This window comes from Gadus macrocephalus, chromosome 7 (assembly GCF_031168955.1).
Source record: "Gadus macrocephalus chromosome 7, ASM3116895v1".
Classification (NCBI taxonomy): domain Eukaryota; kingdom Metazoa; phylum Chordata; class Actinopteri; order Gadiformes; family Gadidae; genus Gadus; species Gadus macrocephalus.
The window spans coordinates 11,851,305-11,875,628 of NC_082388.1; the positions used below are offsets into that span (position 1 = coordinate 11,851,305).

The 24,324-nt window shown below is 43.4% G+C and overlaps 1 protein-coding gene across 4 annotated transcripts in view; it reads left to right on the forward strand.

Annotated features, from left to right (window-relative positions):
- zbtb20 (zinc finger and BTB domain containing 20) overlaps positions 1–22,886 on the forward strand; it is a 31,097-nt gene extending 8,211 nt beyond the window's left edge. For all 4 annotated transcript variants that reach the window (XM_060056767.1, XM_060056766.1, XM_060056764.1 and 1 more), the window contains 3 exons: positions 5,552–5,683; positions 8,597–10,162; positions 11,140–22,886. In XM_060056767.1, the coding sequence (XP_059912750.1) occupies positions 8,617–10,162; positions 11,140–11,669 (2,076 nt within the window). In that variant the 5' untranslated portion in view covers positions 5,552–5,683; positions 8,597–8,616 and the 3' untranslated portion in view covers positions 11,670–22,886. The remainder of the gene's footprint in view (positions 1–5,551; positions 5,684–8,596; positions 10,163–11,139) is intronic.
- The last annotated feature ends 1,438 nt before the right edge of the window (positions 22,887–24,324 follow it).

Here is a 24,324-nt window from a genome sequence, read left to right on the forward strand (position 1 = left end):
CGTGGACTTTGTTCGCACCAAACGTCCCTAAAAACAAAAATGCCTAATCTTATAGAAACACACCAAGACATGGATTGTGGTGTGAGATAAATGTTTGAGGAGAGTAGGTGTAGACACAAAAAAAATAAGAAAATGTGTTAAAAAAATGTGGGCACAATCTTCTCTCATTCCCAACGCATCACAAACAAGAGATTGACAGAATGTAAAAATCATGCGTGATTCATAGGGAATTGGATCGACACGTGTAATGTAAATGTATTTTAGTTTAGGAACAGTCTCTGTCTCAGTTTCCTGATACACACACACACACACACACACACACGCACGCATCCATAGCCTCCAGATCTCAACCCATGCCCTATGGCCCTATTCTCCCTGTCGGATTTAAAATGAAAATCTATGCGTGTATTGTAAGCTGCATTTGCATATTCAACACCTATATTATTCACATGACCGACACCGTCTCCTCACACAAGCCTGCCTCTTGTGTCTGCTTCTCCCCCCTCTTCCCCCCCCCCCCACTTAAACCCCCTGCTAACCATCTACACCTCCACCCCCTCCTCTTGATTAACTAATGTCTAATTTGATGCGGTATATTTCATGAGCTCGCCGGCTGGTTCGGGCAGCTCATTAATCCGGCGGCCCTGACTGTCTAGTGTTGTCGCCGTCCGTCTTCTCCTCTGTGCTCCTCTCTCCTCTCTTTCCTGGTCTTGTCTGCTTCACTGTCCTCCCCCTTTTCTCTCCCCTCCTCACTCCTCTGGTCCTGTCTGGTTCTCTGTCTCCTCTCCTCCTCTCTCCACTGGCCCGGTCTGATTCGCTGTCTCCTCTCCTGTCCTATCCTCATTTGCTCTCCGCGCCTCCTCCTTCTCTCCTCCTCTTTCCCCCGGCCAAGTCTGGTCTAGTTCTCTGTCTCCCCTCCTCTCTCCTCTTCTCTCTCCCCCTCTGTCTTCCCCTTTCCTCCTCTCTCTTCCTCTCCCCTCCTCTTCTATGGTCTGGTCTGGTTCAATGTCTCCCCCCTCCAACCCGGCCCTCCTCCTCTCCTCCTCATTATCTTCCCTCCTCTGGCGTGTCTGGTTTGGTTTTCCGTCTCCTCTTCTCCTTGGCACGGTCCGGTCTGGTTCAATGGTTCTATGGTTCTAGTTCTATGGTCTCCTGGTCTGGTGCCCTGGTCTGGTTCTCTGGTGTTGTGGTCTGGTTCTCTGGTCTGGTACTCTGGTGTTCTGGTCTGGTGTTCTGGTCTGGTGCTCTAGTGTTCTGGTCTGGTTCTCTGGTGTTCTGGTCTGGTTCTCTGGTGTTCTGGTCTGGTTCTCTGGTGTTGTGGTCTGGTGCTCTGGTCTGGTTTTCTGGTGTTCTGGTCTGGCTCTCTGGTCTGGTGTTCTGGTCCGGTTCTCTGGTGTTCTGGTCTGGTTCTCTGGGCTGGTTCTCTGGTGTTCTGGTCTGGCTCTCTGGTGTTCTGGTCTGGTTCTCTGGGCTGGTTCTCTGGTTCTCTGGGCTGTTTCTCTGGTGTTCTGGTCTGGTTCTCTGGTGTTCTGGTCTGGTTCTCTGGTGTTCTGGTCTGGTTCTCTGGTGTTCTGGGCTGGCTCTCTGGTGTTCTGGTCTGGTTCTCTGGTGTTCTGGTTTGGTTCTCTGGTCTGGTTCTCTGGTGTTCTGGTCTGGTTCTCTGGTGTTCTGGTCTGGTTCTCTGGTGTTCTGGTCTGGTTCTCTGGTGCTCTGGTCTTTGTTGTGGTGGCACTAGCATGCAGAACATGGGCCGGGTCTGCAGCATTGTGTCTGATTTCAGAGCAGACAAACTGACCTCAAGGGATTTTATTGACAGAAAACCTCCCGACGCACAGTCCTGAAGCAGCAGGCCCACTGTGTGTGTGTGTGTGTGTGTGTGTGTGTGTGTGTGTGTGTGTGTGTGTGTGTGTGTGTGTGTGTGTGTGTGTGTGTGTGTGTGTGTGTGTGTGTGTGCGTCCACGTTGTGTGTGTGTGTGTGTGTCTGTCTGTCTGTGTGTACGCATGTGTGTGTGTGTCCACGTTTGTGTGTCCATGTTTGTGCATGTGCGTGTGTGTATGTGTGAGAGGGTGTGTGTGTGCATTTGTGTGCATGCATGTTTGAGGGGCAGACCAAGTGACAGACAGACAGAGAGGGAGAGAGAGAGAGGGGTGGAGAGAGGGGGAGAGAGAGAGAGAGAGGAACAGAGAGAGAAGCATGCAAACACTGGGCCATAGAGAGAGAGAGAGCGAGTGAGAGAGATCAATATCAGCCACGGAGAGATCCCAAAAAATACAGTGACTTCACAAATCTCCCTCCGGCAGAACAATAAGGAGCAGAAAGAAAATGGCCGCCACCGCCGCCGAGGATCTAATTAATTTTGAAGGATCATCAGCCCATTTAGTCCGAGGCAGGCTCTGGAGGGGAGGGGCAGGGGGGAGATAGAGAGAGAGAGAGGAAGGGAACGAGAGGGGAGAGAGAGAGAGCACAAGAGAGAAGGGAGCGAGGGAAGGGGGGGGGAGAGAGAGAGGGAAGGAGAGAGAGGGAGGGAGAGAGACCCCGGGGCTGATTAGAATTCACTGCAGGTAGGGCCGGCTGCTGCTCAGCGTACTGTGGCACAGCTAAAATGGAATCAGGGCTGTGAGTGGCAGTCTGGGCAGCCAGGCCCCCCCCCAGGCCTGCCTCCCTTTGTTGCCAGGTTTTACCTCGGTTCACCCCCTCCCTCAGGTGGGGGGTGTGTGTGGGGGGGGGGGTGTTACTACATGTGTGCTTGAGAAAAGAGAAGAGGCGGGGGGGGGGATGTGCACTTATATATTTAAATGTACGTTCTCCTGACTGATGTACAGTGAATACATTTAGATTCATGTTCAGGTTCCATTGTCCTGACACGAGGCAGGGAAAAGCTCTGTCTGGTAAGAGCCAACCAAAATATTTGAGGTGTGTACGTGCGTGGCTGTGTGTGTTTGCGTGTGTGTGTTTAAAAGATTAAAGAAGTCCATTAATAACGAATGAACCCACTGTTCCTGTGGCGCTCTTCTTCTGAACCACGCTAAAAGTTTGTGTTTTCCCGGCACAGCAGATGCCATTAGAAAGCCTTGGTGAGGTTGCATCTTAAACTTTCACACCCTCATTTCCTGATATCATACTCATATGGGCTACTCTCACACACACACACACACACACACACACACACACACACACACACACACACACACACACACACACACACACACACACACACACACACACACACACACACACACACACACACAGGTCTCATGGTATATGTAATGTGGAAACACAGTCTGAATCACTAGGGAGAGGGACTAATGCGTCTTTCTTATTTCTCACTTGTCTTGTTGAACATTGAGAGATTTCACCTTCCATTGTTCTGGTGAGATGTACGGCCTGCGAACAAAGTTACAATTTACAAGTAAGCCATCCTGAAGGAAAAGTACTGCATGTACTTATTGATAGATAGATATATTATGTATGTTATCGGGGGGATTTCGTGAGCTACCCTTATCATCATATGTACGTCACACAGTTTGTACACATTTTCGAATACTATCAGCAGAAGTAAAGGTGATAGTTGTAGTTAAAGTGAGGGTAGTAGTACGAGAAATATATGAAGTAACATTGGTTGTAGGTAGTAGTAGGCCTAGTTATACTATTAGATTATATACTTTATTAACCAAGATGGGTTATTAAGCAATAGTAAATGAATAGCAACAGTAAAGGTTAATGAATGTCAATAGTAATATTTAACGAATAAGCATAGTAAGAACTAATATAAAATATGTAGATAAGTAATAAGACTAATGGTTGTAGTAGGAATGCTAATCCACTTACACGAGTAGTAAGTAATATAAGTAATACTTATACCAGTAAGTAATAATAGATATACTAATCGTACTGAGTAAAACTAGTCCTTCTAATGTATATCTAATATCTAATCTATAATATACTAAAACTAGTGGTGGTAGTACAAGTAGCTCAGGTTTGTACAGGTCCTTAGGATTCCAACCAGAATCTGTTGTCACGGATCCAGCCGCTGATTCTCCGACTGTACTCAGTCACACTTTAACTACTGCTCGCTGGTGACAAACTTAGTCAGCTCAGTTGGTGGGGTTTTAATACAGGGCCCCAGTATGCTACTTAAACATGCTAATCACATGCTAAACACGGCGGAGTCAGGCGACCCGGGGCCTGGGGTCATGATGCCTCCATGTCCTGAGATACCAGTCTGGTTACACACACACACACACACACACACACACACACACACACACACACACACACACACACACACACACACTCCTATTGTCGTGGAAATATCAATCATAATATATAATATACAATTATCCACAAATTATATTAACCTTGTTTTATATAATTACAATGTTGTAATTATTAAAAAAGTCAATTTAAAAGGAATCGTATACATTCTCCCTGTACCTAGAGATACCTCTCTCTGACTTACGAGCTGTTAAGATCATTGGCATTTGTATTGCCACTGTAGCCACAAAGTCTGATACTAAGGCTATGCCAATCGAATAACTTATCTGTTGTGTAAATTCCTTTAACTGTCTTGCAGCCTTGCAGACATATCTACCTCATCCATATTGTATTGCAGTTTAACTTGGCCTCTCCCGCCAATCCTAAACTCCACGATGGTCACTCCCGCTCACCTTTGTTACCTGTATATTCACTACCCACAATGCAAAAGTTTCCCTAAGAATCTTGTTCACCCATTGTCTTACTGAATGTATTCTTGGTAACTTTGCTACCTGTATCTTCCCAGGATCATGCTTTAAAATTAATCAAATATTTAGCTGGCCGAAGTGTCCTAAAAATAAGTTAATCTATATATCCAATACATGAACACACACACACGCACACGTATAAAAATGTATTTATACACATGCACACACAGAAATATATTTACACACACGCAAACACTGACTCACTCACGCACGTACACACATTTGAGGCACACACACACACACAACCATACACACACACCCCTAAGCCCACATACTTACGCACACACACACCCAACCCTACACGCACACACACACAGCCCTACACATCGCACAGACACACACCCCCCTACCAACACTCTTTCAGTATCACACTTAACACTCACACTCCCTGTGCTTGTGCTTCCAGAGCTCTTGAGAAGAGAATCAGTGTACGTTTGTGAGGAAAAGCAGTCTTGTGTGGAGGGTGTGGCTCTACGAGAGGTTAGCACAACTGCCGAGGGAAGATTTGTACCTAGGAGCTGTGTCATTTTCAACCTTGATTCGTAATTGACGGTCAGGTAGAGCGGCGGGGACGTCTCCTGTGTTTAGTTAGCTCCGCGGAGCCAAGGCTCCACGTTAATGCTGTGTATGAGTATGTGTGTGTGTCTCCTATCCGGCTCTGCTTCATGCCTGGGCTCTTTAACACACACACACACACACACACACTCTCACACACATGTTGTATGTTCTCTCTCCTTCCTCCCTGCCGCCTCCTTCCTCCTCCTCCTCCTGCCCGGGCTGGGACCCGCACCGGCCGGCGAATCAACAGATGATTTGGACGAAGAGGAGCCGCCGGAGCACCTAGCCGTGCCCCCTGACCCGCCACACCTCCGCCACCAGCAAACCTGAAGCCTTCTCCCGCTTCACACACACCTCCTCTCCCACACAACATTATCTGGCTGTGAGTACTACAACGCCTATGGTGTTTCCCCTGCCGTTATTCAGGTTATTAACCGGTGAGCAGAAGGACCATTTAACGGTATTGGCTGTGGTGCTCTCGATTGTCTCCAGGGCTCGGGACTAGAAGGACCCTGCAGGCTTGTTTTCATTGTTTAAACAAATGTACGCTGTGAAAGGTGGGGAAAACGGCGCATAGGATTTTGTGTGGAACCAGTTTGTATTTCAAATACACTTTGTGTGTTTGCCGGGTTTAGGGGAAGTTTAATTTTTTTTACGTCCTTTCCTTTTGGACGTTAATCCTTTTGTTGAACTGAGAAATGTGTTTTGTGTTCATTGTGTTTAGTTTGAAAAATGTATCAAAATTCACACCTGGATTTAATGTAAAATATGCATTCATTCATACATTCGGAAACTCGGTAAGTACAAAAAAAACGTTCATTTGGATATTTTGAATGGGGCAGATTTGTATTTTAGGCCTATCCAAGAACAAAATGGAGGCAGTTTCTTGTCTCACTTTTTTTGTAAGCAATATGTTGGACAGCCGTTCACGGGTGGGGTCATTAGAATCTACAGGAGCCTTTGTTCCTGTATACAAAGAAACATCTGAATTAAATGAGAAATAAGATAACCAATCTTATTTTTGCACATTGTCATATTGTTTATTACTTTATTACATTACTTTTGAATTCCAAGTTTTGTTTTATTTGGAGATTTTTCCTCAGCATTTGGAATGGAAATACTGAGCAAAGATTCAACTTAAACAGTGTTTAAACTGCGGTGCATTTACTGTAAGTGTTTTCCCGGGATAGTGAGAAAGCGCCATCACGGGAACACATGGCAGACAAAGGAGCCAAATCTATTTGTGAGCTAAGTTCGCCCCCTATTGTCGGCGGGCGATACTACAGACAGATAAGAATCCTTGATGTACTTGTACAATGTACTCGGAAACCATTTTAATTGTCCTTCGGCGAGGACGTGCGTCGTGTTTTTTTTTTTCATTCGAAAAAAGCTAGAAAAAAACACACAACCTCACAGAGAAGTTGTTTGATTGCCGCATTTCACTTTAACATAATTTAAAGTATTTTTTTTAGAATTACTTAAATTCCAAAAGCTAGATCCATTTAAAATATTTCAGAAAATATTTTAAATGATACATGCCTTCGGCCGCATAGCTATTTCATGGACATAACACTTATTATTTAGCAAGAATGCCTTTGTCCATAACAAGGCTTTGCGCACAAGCATTTGATTTATCCTTCATCACAGTATCATTGTAAAGCAGAATAGTATGGTGGCTTGGGTTTCCGATCCCCAATGTCCTGTCGAGGAATGCGTCAACCGCTAAACAGTTAGATCTGTTATTTTCCTCGTTCGGTTTTCACCCCGCTCCCTGCCAGAGCCCTATCTCTGACCCCAGCTGTTAGTTGATGACACCTTTACCCGTCCCTGTCAGACCCCTTTCTGGCACCAGCACTATTGACTGATCAAAGAGTTAATATGAACACACCCTCACGCGTCCCTGACAGATCCGACATAGACCCCCACTTTTAGTGGTGTGGTAGAAAATAACCGAATTCTATCACTTCAACTAACTAAGAGAGCATGAGGAATCGAGGAGTCCGGAGCAAGTAAGACTTTATTGTTCAACAAGCAACAACAAGGCCGGGTAGTTTGCAAAGCACTGCTGGATGTATACGATCCCTGCCTTTATATTCTCACACACCAAGCTATTCCCTGTATGGTAGGCCCGCCCACAGCATGCATTGTTCTCCTTTTATGGTAAGGCCGGTCAGCCATACATTCCTTTAAGTATGTGGTCAACATCCGCAGCTAATTTAAACATTAGGTTGACGTCAGTACGCCTTGACCCTCTGTATGAGCATATGACCTCTTGACTCTCTGGCGTCATGTCAAGTTGAACTTATAGAAAAACAGATGATTATCTACTTTCCACTATTAATGTATCTATATGATATATAGGCCTGATAATACTCATAGTTTACATAAAAAGTAATGGTTAATTTCTCCCATAACATCTGTCTCCATCCTCCAGCTCCTCTTAAGGACTTGATCAAACAATTAATGTGGATTCACCTTCATCTTGTTCCCCTCCTCCTTCTCCCTGCCAGACCTCCTGCCTGTCTCTATTGTTCTTAAAGGGATTGATCAATGGAGTAACTGAAGGGTTGGTATTAGCACCAAACAGCCCTTTGTTTGTCTTACAGTCTAACAGATCCCCCACAAACCATCATGTCTGGGGCCCATCTTGCCCAGGTATCACGTTGTTCAGCTTAGAGAGGGAGGAGGCGGTTGATTGGCTTGATTTGAGTTACTGTAACCCAATAGAACGGGGGTTGCACCTTTTTTTATGTTAACAGCTAATGATCAGAGGTATCTGATAGCCCCGCCCTTGAAACAGAGTCAGCAACCGCATCCTAATTTGAACGAACTTCTGCAGTCCCCCAGTCATCCCCAGGTCCCCAGTCTGCTAGGTTGGGGAATCTTTGAGCAAGGTCCGCTTACCTCACCCTACATGACATCCGGGTTCCTTTGGGAAGAAAGCATCCTATTCACGAGTGTGGGGTCCGCTATAGCTCAGGAGGTAGAGCAGTTGTCTTGTAACCAAAAGGTTGCTAGTTCGATCCCCAGCTCATCCTAGCTGAGTGTTGATGTGTCCCTGAGCAAGACACTTAACCTAACTGCTCCTGACGAGCCGGCTGTCGCCTTGCATGGTTGACTCTGCCGTCGGTGTGTCAATGTGTGTATTAAACGATGTAAGTCGCTTTGGATAAAAGCGTCTGCCAAATGCCCTAATTGTACGAGTGTAATAGAACAGCACAGCATGGCTGTAAACGTTCACCCGCTCTAAACAAGTGCTTTTTGTCTTTCCTCCTCCTTGGTTCCCGGGGGTCAGGTGACACCAGTTGCAAGGGGATGACCGAGCGTATTCATAACATCAACCTCCACAACTTCAGCAACTCTGTACTCGAGACCCTCAATGAGCAGCGGAACCGCGGGCACTTCTGTGACGTGACGGTGCGGATCCATGGCAGTATGCTGCGCGCTCACCGCTGCGTGCTGGCCGCCGGCAGCCCCTTCTTCCAGGACAAGCTGCTCCTGGGCTACAGCGACATCGAGATCCCCTCCGTGGTGTCGGTGCAGTCCGTTCAGAAGCTGATCGACTTCATGTACAGCGGGCTGCTGCGCGTGTCGCAGTCGGAGGCGCTGCAGATCCTGACGGCGGCCAGCATCCTGCAGATCAAGACGGTCATCGACGAGTGCACGCGCATCGTCTCCCAGAACGTGGGCCTGACCGGGGCCGGGGGGTTTCCCCTGATCCCGGGCGACTCGGGCCAGGAGACCCCGCTCGGCACCCCGGAGTCGGGCACGTCGGGCCCCAGCAGTGACGCCGAGTCCGGTTATATGCAAGCCACGTCGCAGCACAGCGCCTACTCGCTCTACTCCTACCCGGGGCTGTCCCTGCCCAACGGCACGGCCCGCGAGCGCCCGCCCTTCGTCACCAACCTGGCCTCCAACTTCGAGGCGACGGCGGGGGGCGGGGCCGGGCTGGGGGCGGGGCCGCAGCAGCAGCAGCAGCAGAAGGACCAGCAGGCCCAGGACCCGCCCTGGATCACCCGCATCCACGAGCGGTCCCAGCAGATGGAGCGCTTCCTGTCCAACGAGAGCAGCACCCACTGCCGCAAGCAGCCGCGGCCGGTGCGCATGCACATCAAGCAGGAGGCGGAGGACGTCGGCTACGACCGCTACGACGGCGTGGGCGAGTGCGGCCAGGAGGACGGCGAGGCGGCCGAGGGCCCCGAGAGCGAGCCCAAGGGCGAGAGCTTCGACTCGGGCGTGAGCTCGTCCATCGGCACCGAGCCCGACGCCATGGAGCAGCAGCAGTACCTGATGAGCTACGGCCGCGAGGCGGGCGAGCTGCCCCACGGGGGGGACGAGGGCCCCGTGCAGATCGAGGTGGACGACTCGTCCCCGGAGCAGGGCGGGGACGAGGACGGAGGCTCCTGCCACAGCACTAGTGAAGCGAGCATGATGCAGCCCCTGGGGAACCCCGCGTCCGGCCAGTCCCTGTCCGGCACGCCGCAATACCTGCGGCAGGGTGCAGAATCTCTCACCAGCAACCATAGGATGCCCCTCACCATGACCAGCAACTCCCCGGTGATCGGGCCGGCTGGCAACGGCTACCTGCCCCTGTTCGGCGGTCAGTCGGCCAGCAACAAGCCTTTCTTATTCAGCCTTCCACAGAACATCGTCGGCCCGCAGCCTCAGTTTGTGGCCGTGCCGCCGCCGACGATGACGTCGTTCCCCAACCCCCTGTCGGGACAGCAGCAGGTGTCCTCCCAGCAGCAGCAAGCGGCTGGCGGGATCGGCCCCGGGGAGAAGAAGCCCTACGAGTGCACTCTATGCAGTAAGACCTTTACTGCCAAACAGAACTACGTCAAACACATGTTTGTCCATACCGGTACGTCACGTTCGCTCCCTCTCTCTCTCTCTCTCTCTCTCGCTCGCTCTCCCTCGCCGTGTCACTGCTAAATGGATGTTGTGTTTGTGTTTCGGTTATTCGTAATGGCAGGTGTTGGATGTATGCGTGTGTGTTTTTGTGTGTGTGTGTGTGTGTGTGCGTTGCCGTGTGCGTTGCCGTATGCCTGCATGTGTGCATACAAGGTGTCTGTGTTTGTGTTTACCTTTTAACTTATGTTCTTGTGATGTCTTGTTCAAACAAGCAACGCATCTGAGAACATAAGTCGGTGAGCCAGCGCTGAGGGCCCACCTGTGTCCCTAACCCTTGGGAAATGGATGGTTTGACGCGTGGTTAATGCAGAGTGCGTTCAGCGCCACCGCCACAGCGCGTCAGTTCAGTCGCTGAGTCGACCCCATCGCCCTGCGCGTCTTTATGATCGTGTTGCTGTAGATCAAATATTAAATGTTGATATTAAAGAGGAGGATAATATTAAAGATGATCTTAAGGGTCGTCCCGATGTGTTGAAGAGTGTTCAACTGCATCACAGCGGGGGGAGATTAACCTCTCTTTTTATATTGCCCGCGTAGTATTTCACATAATATAAGTCTATATATAGATCACATAAACAACTGCTCAGAATTGTTCCTGCGTGTCCCTAATGCTCATACAAGTCAAGTGGAGTAGATTGTATTTGTATAGCCCGTCAATCAAAGTTGCAGTCTGAAAGTGCTTCACAGGCCCACATTATAGGATTATAGGAACTTACTCATCAAGGAAGAAACCTTGAGGAGTAACCCACAAGAGGGACCCCTCTTTCTTCCTAGAGATGGACAGATGCAAGAGTTTAAGTTGAATGTTGTTTGGAATAGGGGAATGGAGGATAGAGACCCATAGCAGCCTAACTAATCTCTCTCTCTCTCTCTCTTTCTCTCTCTCTCTCTCTCTTTCTCTCTCTCTCTCTCTCTCTCTCTCTGCAGGCGAGAAGCCCCACCAGTGTAGTATCTGCTGGCGGTCCTTCTCCCTGAAGGACTACCTGATCAAACACATGGTGACGCACACGGGCGTGCGCGCCTACCAGTGCAGCATCTGCAACAAGCGCTTCACGCAGAAGAGCTCGCTCAACGTGCACATGCGCCTTCACCGCGGCGAGAAGAGCTACGAGTGCTACATCTGCAAGAAGAAGTTCTCCCACAAAACCCTGCTGGAGCGCCACATGGCGCTGCACAGCACGGGCGCCGCCGCCGTCACCGCCCTGTGCGGCTCCCCCGTCGGCCCCACGGGGCCCATCTCCATCCCCATGCCCATGGTCGTCGCCGAGCCGGGGGCCGGGGTGGCGGCCCCCGCCATGCCGGTGAGTGCCGGCGTGGGGGGCGGAGTGGGTCTGGGCGTGGCCGCGGAGGCCGGCTGCCAGGACGGGACCACCTACGTATGCTCCATCTGCCCCGCCAAGTTTGACCAAATGGATCACTTCAACGACCACGTGCGCATGCACGTCTCCGACGGATAAGTACAACGACAAAAAAATTTACAAAAAAAAAAAGATGAAAAAATACTTTTTTTTTCTCGAGAGAAAAAAAAAAGAATGAGAAATTTAAATGGCACTAGATTTTTCCTTTTTTCGTTTGTTCTTTTGGGGGTATGAAGAGTAATGAGTAGAGACACTGGCACGTTGAGTTCCCAAAAAATGTTTTTTTTTTTTCTTTTCTTCTCTTTTCTTTGTTTGTTATTCTAAAAGAAAACAGATTGGTGGCCTTAAGGCTTAGTAGTTTGAAACTGATCTACTGGATGGATCCAACTACAGGCCTCTAAATGTGTGCTTTCCTAAAATACTGATTATGTGTTGAACACTACCGAAAGGCCTACACGAGAAACACATTACACACAAACACACATATAATGTAGATATGTTTGTAGGAGTATACAAGTGCATATGTATGTGTGTGTGTGCGTGTGTGTATTTTGCATATGCGTCTATGTGGTCGTTTGCGTGTGTGTATCTGTGTGTGTGTGTGTGTGCTCGCGCGCGCGCCCGTGTGCGCCCGTGCGTGTGTGTGTGTGTATGTGTGTGTGTGTGCTTGTGTGTGTGTGTACGTGTGCATTGCCATGAAATGTTTACCATGGCAGATGTGAGCCCATATTGACCAGTTTGGAACATGAATAAGTCCAAGCTTACTGTGGTATAATTTACAACAACGACGACAGCAAACACACACACATCTGGGTTAGGCTTCATATTCCCTCTAAAATACTGATGGTCACAAGGTTGCCTTCTTATGTAAAATAAAAAAAACAAAAAACAAACACAGAGAGTACTTTAATTTGACACTGGGTTTATTTATTCCCATGGTTTTTAAGGGATGACAATGACGCTGTTGTCAAGGTACCAGTTTGACTCATTTTAATTGAAATGCCATGTTCCTGTTAGCAGTCACAGGGGTTTCGCACATGGTTTTATTGTCCATAAATCTTGATGGCTAAGAAAGGTTGAGTTTACTCAATTTCGAGTGCGTTGATGAGACAGTAATCGATCAAAGGTCATTAACACTTTGGAGTTTGAGCTTTTGACTTGTTCGCATACACTGCCACTAATATCTTTAAAGACTGTTAAGGCTGGTAGACCACTTCATTTCAAATCCTAGCATATAAAAAAAAAAAAATAGCCAGATGTTTTTTCCGGCTTTTTTTTTTTTTTGGGCCTTTTACACTCAGAGTTAGGGCTTGAGTATGCTGAACGAAACTCCTCCTCTCTTACCGCTCGCATCTTTCACCCCACTGGTAAACCATTGGTGATTAAGGTGTTATCAAGGGTAGCCCAGTCATGTGGCTGCAATTTTGGAATCAAATTATATCTGAACAGTGTTCAAGCAAGGCTTTCTTTAGGAGGGTACAGAGGGAATAATATCTATCAAACCTGTAAAAAAAAAAAAAAACTGAACAAAAATGCCGTCCTACTTCCTTCCTGGAATCTATGTACAACCTGTTCCCAGGTAGAAACTACAATCCCTTTTTTTTTCTCTTGATGCACAGCACCACCTAGTGGCACAAATGGCATGCAACATTTCTGAAAGGAAATACAGTCACAAATCAAGTACAACCACCAATGTCACCGGTATGCTGGTCAAAGGATTCAAAGAATTGAAGTGTACATTCCTTATTTCCGTTTAAAGTCAAACAATCAAACAGACCCAGAAGTGGTCGTTTTAAAAATAGTTTAGAGGAGAAATGTGTCAATCAAGCATGAGGTGACCGTGGTTTCCCTATTATTTAATTCATTTGGTTTTCTTTCTAAATCAGAAACAGGAGCCACATACAACTGCTCGTATCCTCTCCCTGCCGGATATATCGCGCGTTGGCGGTTGTATTGTGATAATATAACGACCCACACACGGCTCCAAGCTGTAAGGTCCTCTTTTTTTAAGTGCTACTTTGCACATTGTCATTGAATGCCTGTGCTTAATATGTCATTGTTTCTGTTCCTTTGAAATTACCCTCTACGGTTTTCATTTAATCAGCAGGAAAAAAAACAATAATTTTAATAAGTGGACTGCATTGTTTTCTTGCATATATGTTGCACTGCCTAAACCAATAAGTGCACTACTGTTAGCAGAGATGTTATAGTTCTAGCAGAATCAGCTTTCAATCTTATCTTTGGTTGTAGAGAGTAGAGAGTAGAAGAGCTATTTTTTCCTTCCTTCAATTTATTCAATAATAAGCCACCCAACATTTATTGGCTTTTGTAACTGCTTGCCATCACATATTTACTTTCATTTTCTGCTGTTTTTTATTTCATTTCAATCTATCACAGTGTGTCTGTATTTCTCCTTTGAACCTTTTCAATGAATCTATTAATTCCCCCCAGTGACAAATGTACATACATTAGGACAGATTCCTATAAAACCATCAAAGCCAAACAAAAACAACATCAATAATACAAATAAAGACAATAATAATAATAATAGTATTCATAATAATAATGTAAAAAATGATATGGTGTATCCTATGGTGTATTTGGAAATATCTGGGATGTAATGGAATGCAGTGTGAGACCTGTCAGTGGTAGTCGGGACCCTTCCTCTGTGTTTGTGAGTGTCCGCGTGACGTGTAGCCCAATCCAACTGTTAAAAAGTGAAATATGTGTGAACTCTGTGCTTCCTTCGCAATATGCAGCGCCGGTACTCTAAGAAGCAGCGTTCCAAACCACCCAGGCGGATAGAAAACAGGGCACATGATGTGGATTTGATTTCAGACTAGATCAAATATTGACCTCTTGGTTATCCCTAACCAGAGAGGCTCTGTATCACGTTTGCTGGTGTTGCCGAGCCGCGATTACACACTCTTGTGGCGTCGGTTTCACACTCCACAGAGTACAGTTTCAATTCACACCACTAAAAGGGAACTGATATTTACTATTGGAACAAATGTTGTCCTAAGAGAAAGCCCGCATTTAAGTCGCCCCATCACTAAATCAAAGTACACCAGAGTTCATTAAGGAAAGAAAATACACATTTAGGCACTAAACCAAACCAGTTGGTTCAATAACGATAAAAAAGTAGCAACTAGTTTTGCCTGTGGATAAGTATGCCGTCTGTCGTGCGTGTGTACTGTTGGTGGTTACCATCTGTAGCGTTGGTCGCCTGCTACTTTGTCTTTACACAGCACCACCAAGGTTTTCTCTATTGCCTTAACAGACAATGCACTATATAGAATATAGAATATATATAAAGCAACTGCCGGGATATCTCCAACCGCATTGCTATGGCACACTGCTCATATTTTGGATTTATTTTTGATCTGCTCAGTACAGACTCAAGCACTGCCAAACTAACATCGCGATGTATCTGAAAGCAAAGACGAATATACTAGTTTAGTTGTGTTAGTGAAGTGTGTGTATTTGGTGATCTAGCATTCCTTCTTGGCACTTATCTGCATCTCGCAGTTTACCTAAATTTGCATATTTTGTATTATACATATATTAAATGCACTATTGACTGTAGCTAGACGCGTCTTCTTTATAAATCTGCTTGTTATCATTGTTCTTTATAGTCGGTTAGCTTAGTTAGCTTGGCGTTGGTTTCTTTTCCGGATTCATGCTATACAAAATGTTTCTTTTTTTTTTAAAAAAGAAAACCAGTGATCCAGATGAGGGCTTAATGACTGATTCTTATGGTCCGTCGACGTTCTGTATTTATTGTAAGGTGTTGAATGGCAAACGAGGGTTAAGCGAGGAGAGCTCCTGACTTTTTATTTTAGCTTGTGCGGCATGACCTTCCACATGGCGGAGACGCCACATGTTGCTCCGTGCCCGTCGTTCTCCTCTTCTCACGTTGCTTCTGATAGCCATTATTCTCGTGCTTTTATTCATAATCCTCAATGTTGCAAATGGTCTGGCATTTTTAAAATGCAAAAAAAAACTTTGCAACACACCCCTTCACCACGACCAATTTCTCAATTGTGCTTCTGTAATTGCTAGATTTAAAAGAAAAAAAAGAAAAAAAAAAGTGGAGACCTTTCGTTTGTAAAGTGTATGCTATACATATATTTTTACAGAACAAAACGTGGTAACATAGATAGCCTTGAGTCAGCAGCTTTTTGTATGGTGTTTAGACGATATTATTGTTTGTCTTGTGTGTGCGTGTGCGTGTGTGCGTGTGCCTGCACACAGTCCAGGGTCTACTTCGGCGTCCCTCGTGCGTTCTTCTTCTTCATCGTTATGCATCTTCATTTCCGAACCTAATCCCGCATTTTTCAGGCCATCATATTGACTCGTCTATTCATAGTTGGGCGTGATATGATAAGGCTACTTTAGCGGCTAAGATGTCCTCTGTGTGTGCTCGCTCCGCACACACACAAAGTCTGTCGAGATAAAACGAGACAGGAACACATAAGAAGCACGGCTAGTAAGCAGAAAGGGTTTGGGTCCGTGAGGATACGTCTGTCATTCTCTTCAGTCTTCACACTTCATTCACCTTTCATCTCCATGCATGTACCAAGTCTCAAAGTTCAACTGTAAACTGTAACTCGTACTAAGATGCAACTCAACTCAATGAATATTCAACGACAGCTTTCTTTCCTTTGGTCCTACTTCCGTACATACAAATACCTAACTTCTTATAAATATACGATGTATATAAGACCATCTTCACACAGATACAGAAATACATTTTCAGATAGTTAGATAAAGAAATACATGCAGCTAGGTGATACCTTCTGGGATATAGGGGATACGCCTATCAAGTGCCTATTTAAACTATACAACATATTCATAGATTTGCTCTCCTCCGTTGCACAAATACAGTATATACACAATGGTCTATTGAGATGACACTATTTATGCTTGACTGCTTGAAGGACGTCGTTCACCGTGGGTGTATCCTTTCGAGAGACCCCTTTAAAATACCCGGCATGTTCTATTCACAAAACATGATATATGCAGTTTAATTTGCAGCTGGCATTTAATATATTTATGGAGGATTAAAAGATTAACGGAATTCTGGTGCTCGATAAAATAAAATAAAACTGGCCTTCATTTCTAGGTTTTAATCATTTAGTTTTATTTTCTGTGATAGGAAGATTATTCAAGTGAGGTTCCCTTGCTGTTTGGCATTTATTTGGGCATTTGTTTTTTTAGTTCAAGTCACATTCGACAAAGTGAAAGAGAAAGTAGCCTTGTAAAGCACATCCATTCTGGTACTAAAACCCAAGGCTTTACCATCGGAATACATCTTGTGAATTTATTTTGCATTATTCTGTTTGGAACTTTCTCTGTCACTGGATTTAAGCCCATTTTACAGCTTGAATTGTACTTCACGTGTTATCACTAATTGGCTGCTGAAATTGTCTTTTTTTTTTACTACAAATGTTGACTGGCTGTATTGATAAGCAAGCATTTAGCAATCATACAATCACGTCAAAGAAATGTGTGTAATGTTGGACGCTGATTGAAGGCCTTGACCCCATAATGTCGGGTTGCCAGAATAGGAGCACAATCGTCCTTTTAAACTTTTATAATTCTTGAATTGGAAAATGTGGATAACTGTTGGTATTCATCGCCCCTTGAAAATAATAGGCGCCAACATTTTGACTACGATAATACACAAAATAATAATAATTGCAGTGTCACCTGTAAGGATTGAATTGCTCACTTTCTTCCTAAGATAGCACATTAATTCCCTTAATTTCTCTTTTACATCCTCCCAAAATACACAATCTACAGAGTAAAACTAGGAGAGTATAGCTATGAGTGAAACTGTAATGTTAAACATTTAGTTTACATAAACCTATTTTTAAGATATTTAAAAAACATAAACAGATCACTTCATACCGCTTGTCCCTTCCACCCAACTTCCATACCACACTCAGACGTTTTCTTGTACAAGTTTTTGCTAAGCTACTACACACTGACCAGAAACATGTAACAGTAGGCCTATCCTGGATAGCCTGGGATAGCCTACATGCTATCAAAGCTATTAAACATCCCTATGCTAACAGCCGCCATGCTAACTTTTGCAGTAACACAGCTGCTATACTTGCGGTCGGCTTTCTCAAATACATTTATTAAATATAACAGAGGTTAACCAGCATGTGCCACTTATGAGTTATACTAAATACACCCTCTTGTCACCACACAGTTGCATTTAAAGAGCTTTGATTCAACTAAATCGTTATTTTTGTTTTGATGGGGGATATATATTTTAAAGAGTGTCCCTTCCAGTCAAATCATTTTTTTCCGGTTGTGAAGAGTTTAATTTTGGATATAGTTTAGCCTACGAAGACCTTACATGTAGCCTGTTCTGTGTTTATCGGTCGGGATCCTACGAGAGCTATCTGAACATATAGTTTTCTAAAAATGTCAACAGAAAAAAAGCAACCCAAACTGAAAAAAGTATACATTCCTACGAAGCCCAGCACATTCCAGCCCAGCTAGGTGTTCTCCATCTTCTTCCACACTAACCCACTTAACAACCAGTCCTGATTTCACCAGGCTCACCCCTTTTACACATCGGTCGGCGCTCCTGCCGTAGCGAGCACTGCCCCTGCTTTTTTTCCCCAAAGTTGAGAGAGAAAAAAGGGTACCCATAATTTATCTCATACATTTTAGGAATAATCATTCTATCATTCTGAGAGGAGAATAAGATCTAAGATCGAACAGCCAGCGATTACATGATAATTGTCAGAACAGGCATGCAAACTTTCAATTAAAAAAATGTAATGTAGCACTAGTGTTTGAGAAAAAGGTGTGGTCGTGTGCGAGATGGGGCCATTAGTATCGCTAGAGGCCATTTTAATTGCTTGTTTGTTATTATTTAAAAAATACCAAAGAATGGTAAGAATATTTAGGAGATCTGTATTTTAGTGTTAGGGAGAAAATGTGTCGTGTGTGTTTCCTATTACAGTATGGACTTGTATAATCTTCAAGATTCCTAGTTGATTTGATTTAGTTGTGTGTGGCAGGGTGCTTGTACAGACTGCATCTATCTCTCTTCATTAACTCCCATTGGTTGGTGTCATTGTTGTGTTACTTTCATACGGTAGACCAAAAAAAAACATTTTTTTAAAGAAATGCAACAAAAAAAAGAAAAAAGAATTGGACACAGTAGCTGGGTTTTGAGCATTGCATGTTATAGTATGTATAAGGTTTTAAATGTTGCATTTTTCAAACAAGTAGTTATATAAGGGTTAGGTTTTTTTTCATACTCACGTAAGCAAAATTAAGGTAGAAATGTTTCTATGTTCACATGTCTGTTTTGTGCTTTCTTTGTTAGAGACCATTTGAGAGTTTAAAAATACGGTTGCTCTATTTTAAATTCTAAAAGTGCCCCAAATACGTTATTCTGACAGAGATCACGAACAATGAAACTATTGTTTTAGTCACGAGACGGACCAAGATGTTACGTTTGCACATATTTGTAGTTTTATTTATCAAGCCAAAAAGGAAGAAAGACATTTTTGACCTCCCAACTTTCAGTCTCGAAGCATTCAATCCGATCGGAGCAGAAATGCTTTTGTACTCATCATTTTACAATCCTTTAATTCTCACCATTGACAATTCACCACCTTGACAAACTCAAAGACAACAAAGGAAAAAATAAATTAAACCAAACTCAGTTTCAATATGATAAAAATGTGGTCCAAATACACCAAGTGTGTGTCAAAACGAAATGGAAAGAGTATATTTTTATATGATCAACACACTCTGAAACCCATAGCAGAATGTAACCGATTGACAATACTTTACATTTAAATTCTTAGAGAACCTGCTGTATATTTTTCATTTCTGTCTGAACTCTATCTAAAATTTGAATAAGTTGGGCCATGTTTCATTACTTGTCGTAAAGGTCGCATTTCTCAATTATTTTTATAAGAATGTGTGTGGTTCCGCGAATCAGTGATCGCACGTGTGTGTGTGTGTGTGTGTGTGTGTGTGTGTGTGTGTGTGTGTGTGTGTGTGTGTGTGTGTGTGTGTGTGTGTGTGTGTGTGCCCTCCATCTCAAGCACTTCCCCTATGACTTCCTGCCATATCTTGTATGTAGATGCTTTTGTAAAAAAAACTTTATTGTATTTGGGTTGAACTATAATGTGTGTGTTTTTTTTTTTTTACATGTGGATAATTTGTTTAGCTTTAGCTCACCATTTTTACTCTCTCTCCCTGAAATACTTCTCCTATTCAGAACAGAGCAGAAGTGGAGCAGTTGCTGTAAAGCAGACAACCAAGCAACCCTTACAGTTACACGCTGCGCTAACGTAGCTCTCCCTTCTGGCTTCAATGTTAATTTAAAAATACAAGTTGGTTTATTATTATTATTAATAATATTATTATTCATTTTATTATTATTATTATTATGATGATGATGAAACAAGCTCGTTCTAAATGTATTGACTGCTGTTTTAAAAAATGGGGGATTCATTTTTTCGTCGTCGTGTGTGTGTGTGTGTGTGTCTATGTGTGTGTGTGTGTTTGGGATGACGTTGTGTAATCATTTGATTTGTCGAACACTGGACTTGGGGGGTGAAATTTCGTACATTTCATAGATGAGAGAGAGTTGTTTTTGACAGACATAAAACTGCACACCATCCTGACAGATATACCCTTCCGAGTGTACAATACATGTCTAATACACACTTCAAATATTACCATAGGACTTCTATACAACATATAAGCAAATCATTTATTTTATATTGCTTCAAACTGCTGCGTTCATTTGAGCATGAGTAACCAGTGCCCCAAGATCCTTTCTCTTTTCTACCCAAATTGTTGCAGGAAAGGAAACCAGTAAAATGGAGAGTTAAGTCAAGTTGGAACGTTTTGATTTGGAATCAAAATGGCGGGCCCCTTGGCAGCAATCCAGCAATCAATATCACCTGGGAGGGTATTGCTGTACAGCAGATGTAACATGTAGTCTTGTTAAAGCCAAACACCACTTCCCAAAACCAGAAAGAGATTTGCACTAAACATTTTTGGTCGAATGACTTTTTTTTTCCTATCAAAAGCAATATAATTCAGATCAGTTAACACATTTTTAAGAACATGAAGGTCATCTGCCCCGACAGTAATGCTGATGAAATGTTTAAAAGAGAGTTTGGAGCATTTGAGCCTTCTTGAATAATGGTACAATATTTGGACATTTCTGCCTTTTGATTGCACTTGAACTTGGAATTCGGTATGTTGTTCGGAGGAGTTTTCTACTCAGTACGTACCCCTTAGTACTTCTGTTGTCCAAATTCGAGGGGGCATTACCACTGTTCTGATTGGCTAAGCTTGTTCTTTATCCTCGTGTGATGTTTTTTGGACAAATCAAGCGGCTCGTTACCCAGAGAGAGACAGGCAAGGAGAGAGGAAGGACCCATGTCTAAAGTATCTTCATCACAAGGCCAGTCGTGAAGATACTTGATAAACTCTATCAAACAAGATACACCCTACCATGTCAATGTCTGCCCATACACCTTCATGTTCACACTATTGTATCACGTTGAAGCAGATTTGGTATATTTTATGTTTTTATTTGTTTGTTTTATATCTTTATTTTTTGGGATGACACAAAATGCTTTAAAAGTAAAACCATGTATGAAATGCTTTTGAGAGAACATAGATTCATAATGCACCTTTTTTTTGTAACGCACGCCACTGTGCTGTGTAGAGAACTTGTGTCCATCAGTCCCCAGCATCCCTTTGGCAAATTCAACTGCTATGGTCAATCGATGACGCGCGTAACCGCAGAGGGTGATAATATTGAACCAGTTTATTTTATTTTCTCTGTCGATCGATACGTGTACAACATTCAAAACATTCGCCATGTTCTTTTTAATCTGACCGTAGTAGCTTGTCCCGTCCCCCCCTTGGCCCTGTGGTGTGCTGAGAGATGTGGCGGTCTGTTTAAATATGTCGCGTGTTAGAGGAAGCATAAGTACGTGCCTTCTTGTAATATCCTTGGTGAGCTCGTTATTATTGAGAAGCTGAAGCCAGCCAATTGTGTTTGCACTAAAAACCAAATTGCTTTTTGTGATGTAGACTATTTAAGCAAGCTTGTTGCGTCACTTTAACCGTTCAGTATGCATGAGGGTGAAATTGGTTAAGTCTAGGGCTAGAGCTCATCTGTTTGACCTGTAAACCAGTGCAGCTTAGAGGATCTTGTGAATATATCTTGGCTTAGTTTCGCATTCAGTTTTAAATTCCATCCTTTTTTGAATAATCGCTTCACATGTTGTCATTTACCAATCTCCACAGTTTAAAAAAAATGGAAAAAAAGAAAAAGAAAGAGAAAGCAAATAACACACTCACAGTGAATACAGTTTTTTTTTGTACCGTACGCCATGGCTGGACAACCACACATCTGTACTAGAGATGCTCTTGTCTCTGTAACCATGGGAACACAACCACACATCTGTACTAGAGATGCTCTCGTCTCTGTAACCATGGGAACGCATGAGGTCGCCTCAAGACTATTGGTTCTAATTCATTTAGATTTTGTTTTTGAAAAAAAAAAACGAAAGAAAAAAAACATGTGTATTTATTACTTATTATTATTTTTGTTGACATCTAAGAGGAAGCCCGACATGCTTTGAGTCTTAAAATGCACCTTATTCATGTGTGAATAGGCTGGCCTAGTAATATCTGATTTAGCACCTTACCCCACAGCATGTTTTTACACTTTATGCCAGTTTAAATATTCTTCCATCCGTATTCTTTCTAAAAGAATTATTTTAATATTTTGTGAAATTGTTTAAAGGGATGTGCCAAAGTTTGGAGGCGATCTCCCCCCAAGTGTTGGTATCATTCCCCCCCTTTCTTGAGTTATAGCAATGGTATGTCCCACCTTTCCTCTAACAGTGTGTGGAAGCAAGCTATTACAGCAAACAGTATCATTATTGTCCTTTTACAATAAGCCCTGTATTTCACATATATTTACCAGTGATGTGTATTTGTTATTATAAAGAAAATAGCCGTAAAGCTTCATTATGTTACATAATATTGTGACTTTTTTCGAAAAACTGTGAAGACTTATCTTGCATATACTTTATACAGAAGTATTAAGCCTTAATACAAAATACTAAAAAAAGTGTGGAAGAATAAACTGATTGTTGCTAAGTAAGGATGATTTTTGTAAATGTTACCAGCACTTTTTTTGTAATTTTCACCCACTGAGGTATTGTACAAGTTCGAGCTGTTTGTGAAGTTTGATTATGAAGGAATAAAAACCAGTACTTTCCTGTACTTCACACAACGTTACTTTGCTCTCGTCTCTTTTCATGAAACCCTTTTCTGTCCGTTTCTTTCTCCTGCCCTGAAATAAAAGATCACCTTCACCCAATATCTCTGCCACCCGTGCTTACACCTTGAAGATTCATTGAAACTGTTTTTTGGATTGGGTTTCTTGATCTAGACTGCCTGAAAGAACACACTCTTGACATTGTTTCAAAACCCGTCTTAAAAGGTCTATTTTGCCACCAGGTGTTAGTTGATGAGCCATTACACGCCATTTAAAAATCCATCAATTTATGACATCAGAAGAGGGAGTGTCCACTCACAGATTGGTGGTGGACAGACCAACTCTTATGACACTAACATTATTATGTCATAAAAGATGGATTTTTTTTAACAGCTTCTAATGGCTCATCAACGTGACAGTTGGTACTAGAATAGGCGCCCTTTTCTGTGATATCATATAGTATGGCCTTTCTTACACAAAAGGCTCTGCTGATCAGAAGATCCACTGCACTTATATTTCGATGTGGGACAACGCTAACTATTACATGATAAAACCCACGTATATCACATGTTGGTTCAAACCATTGCTGTTCCATATTTTAGATTGCATATTGAACATTTTGATCGTCTTCAGATGGAAAGACTACAAATGAATATAGAATAGATACTACTATAAATATACAGTATATTCCACTTGGATTGAAAGGGAATATTACTTCAGATAATTTTGTGCCATTAAAACGTAATAGTCTTGGTCAGTGCAAAATGAGTCATGGTGCTGTCATGTTAAGACCATTAAGATGATACAAGCCCCTCCTAAACATCCCTTTCTCTGTCGATTGCTTGATAATCAATAAGTCATATGTCATCATCCATCAAACCAAGGGAGGAAGAAAGACCTCTGATTAAATATTAACGGAATATTTCATATCACATTTAGCACAGGACACACAGGCTAGTAAACTAACAAAGGATATTTTGGGGTTGTTTATTTGTTTTACTTACATACTAAACATAAAAATAGGAGAAGAAGTACAAACATTATATGTGTACTATGTACTATATTATTATCGATTTGGCAAAAGGAGCCCTGCTCATCGCAATATTTTAATTTGATTAGGATGCTGCATCATTGAGGCAGACTCCCCATAATAATAATAATGACAAAAGCAATAATATGAACAGCAACAATAATTCATTAAGAATCTGAACTTCACCCCCTTTTCTCATTGGAACACTACTCATGGCAAGCTCTATCTCTGATTGGGGGAAAGCTTGCCTAGTGATACCATTGTACAGCGAGTGTGATTGGCTACGGCTGATTGCCTCAGTGTGTAGTGACGTCCCTGAGGTTTGAGTGTAGTGTTTGGTCTCTTCAGCCACATGTGGGCCGCACAGCGTGCTCAATGGGCGGGGCTCAGACAGGGGAAAGCACTCGCACTCCTTATACTCATAATGT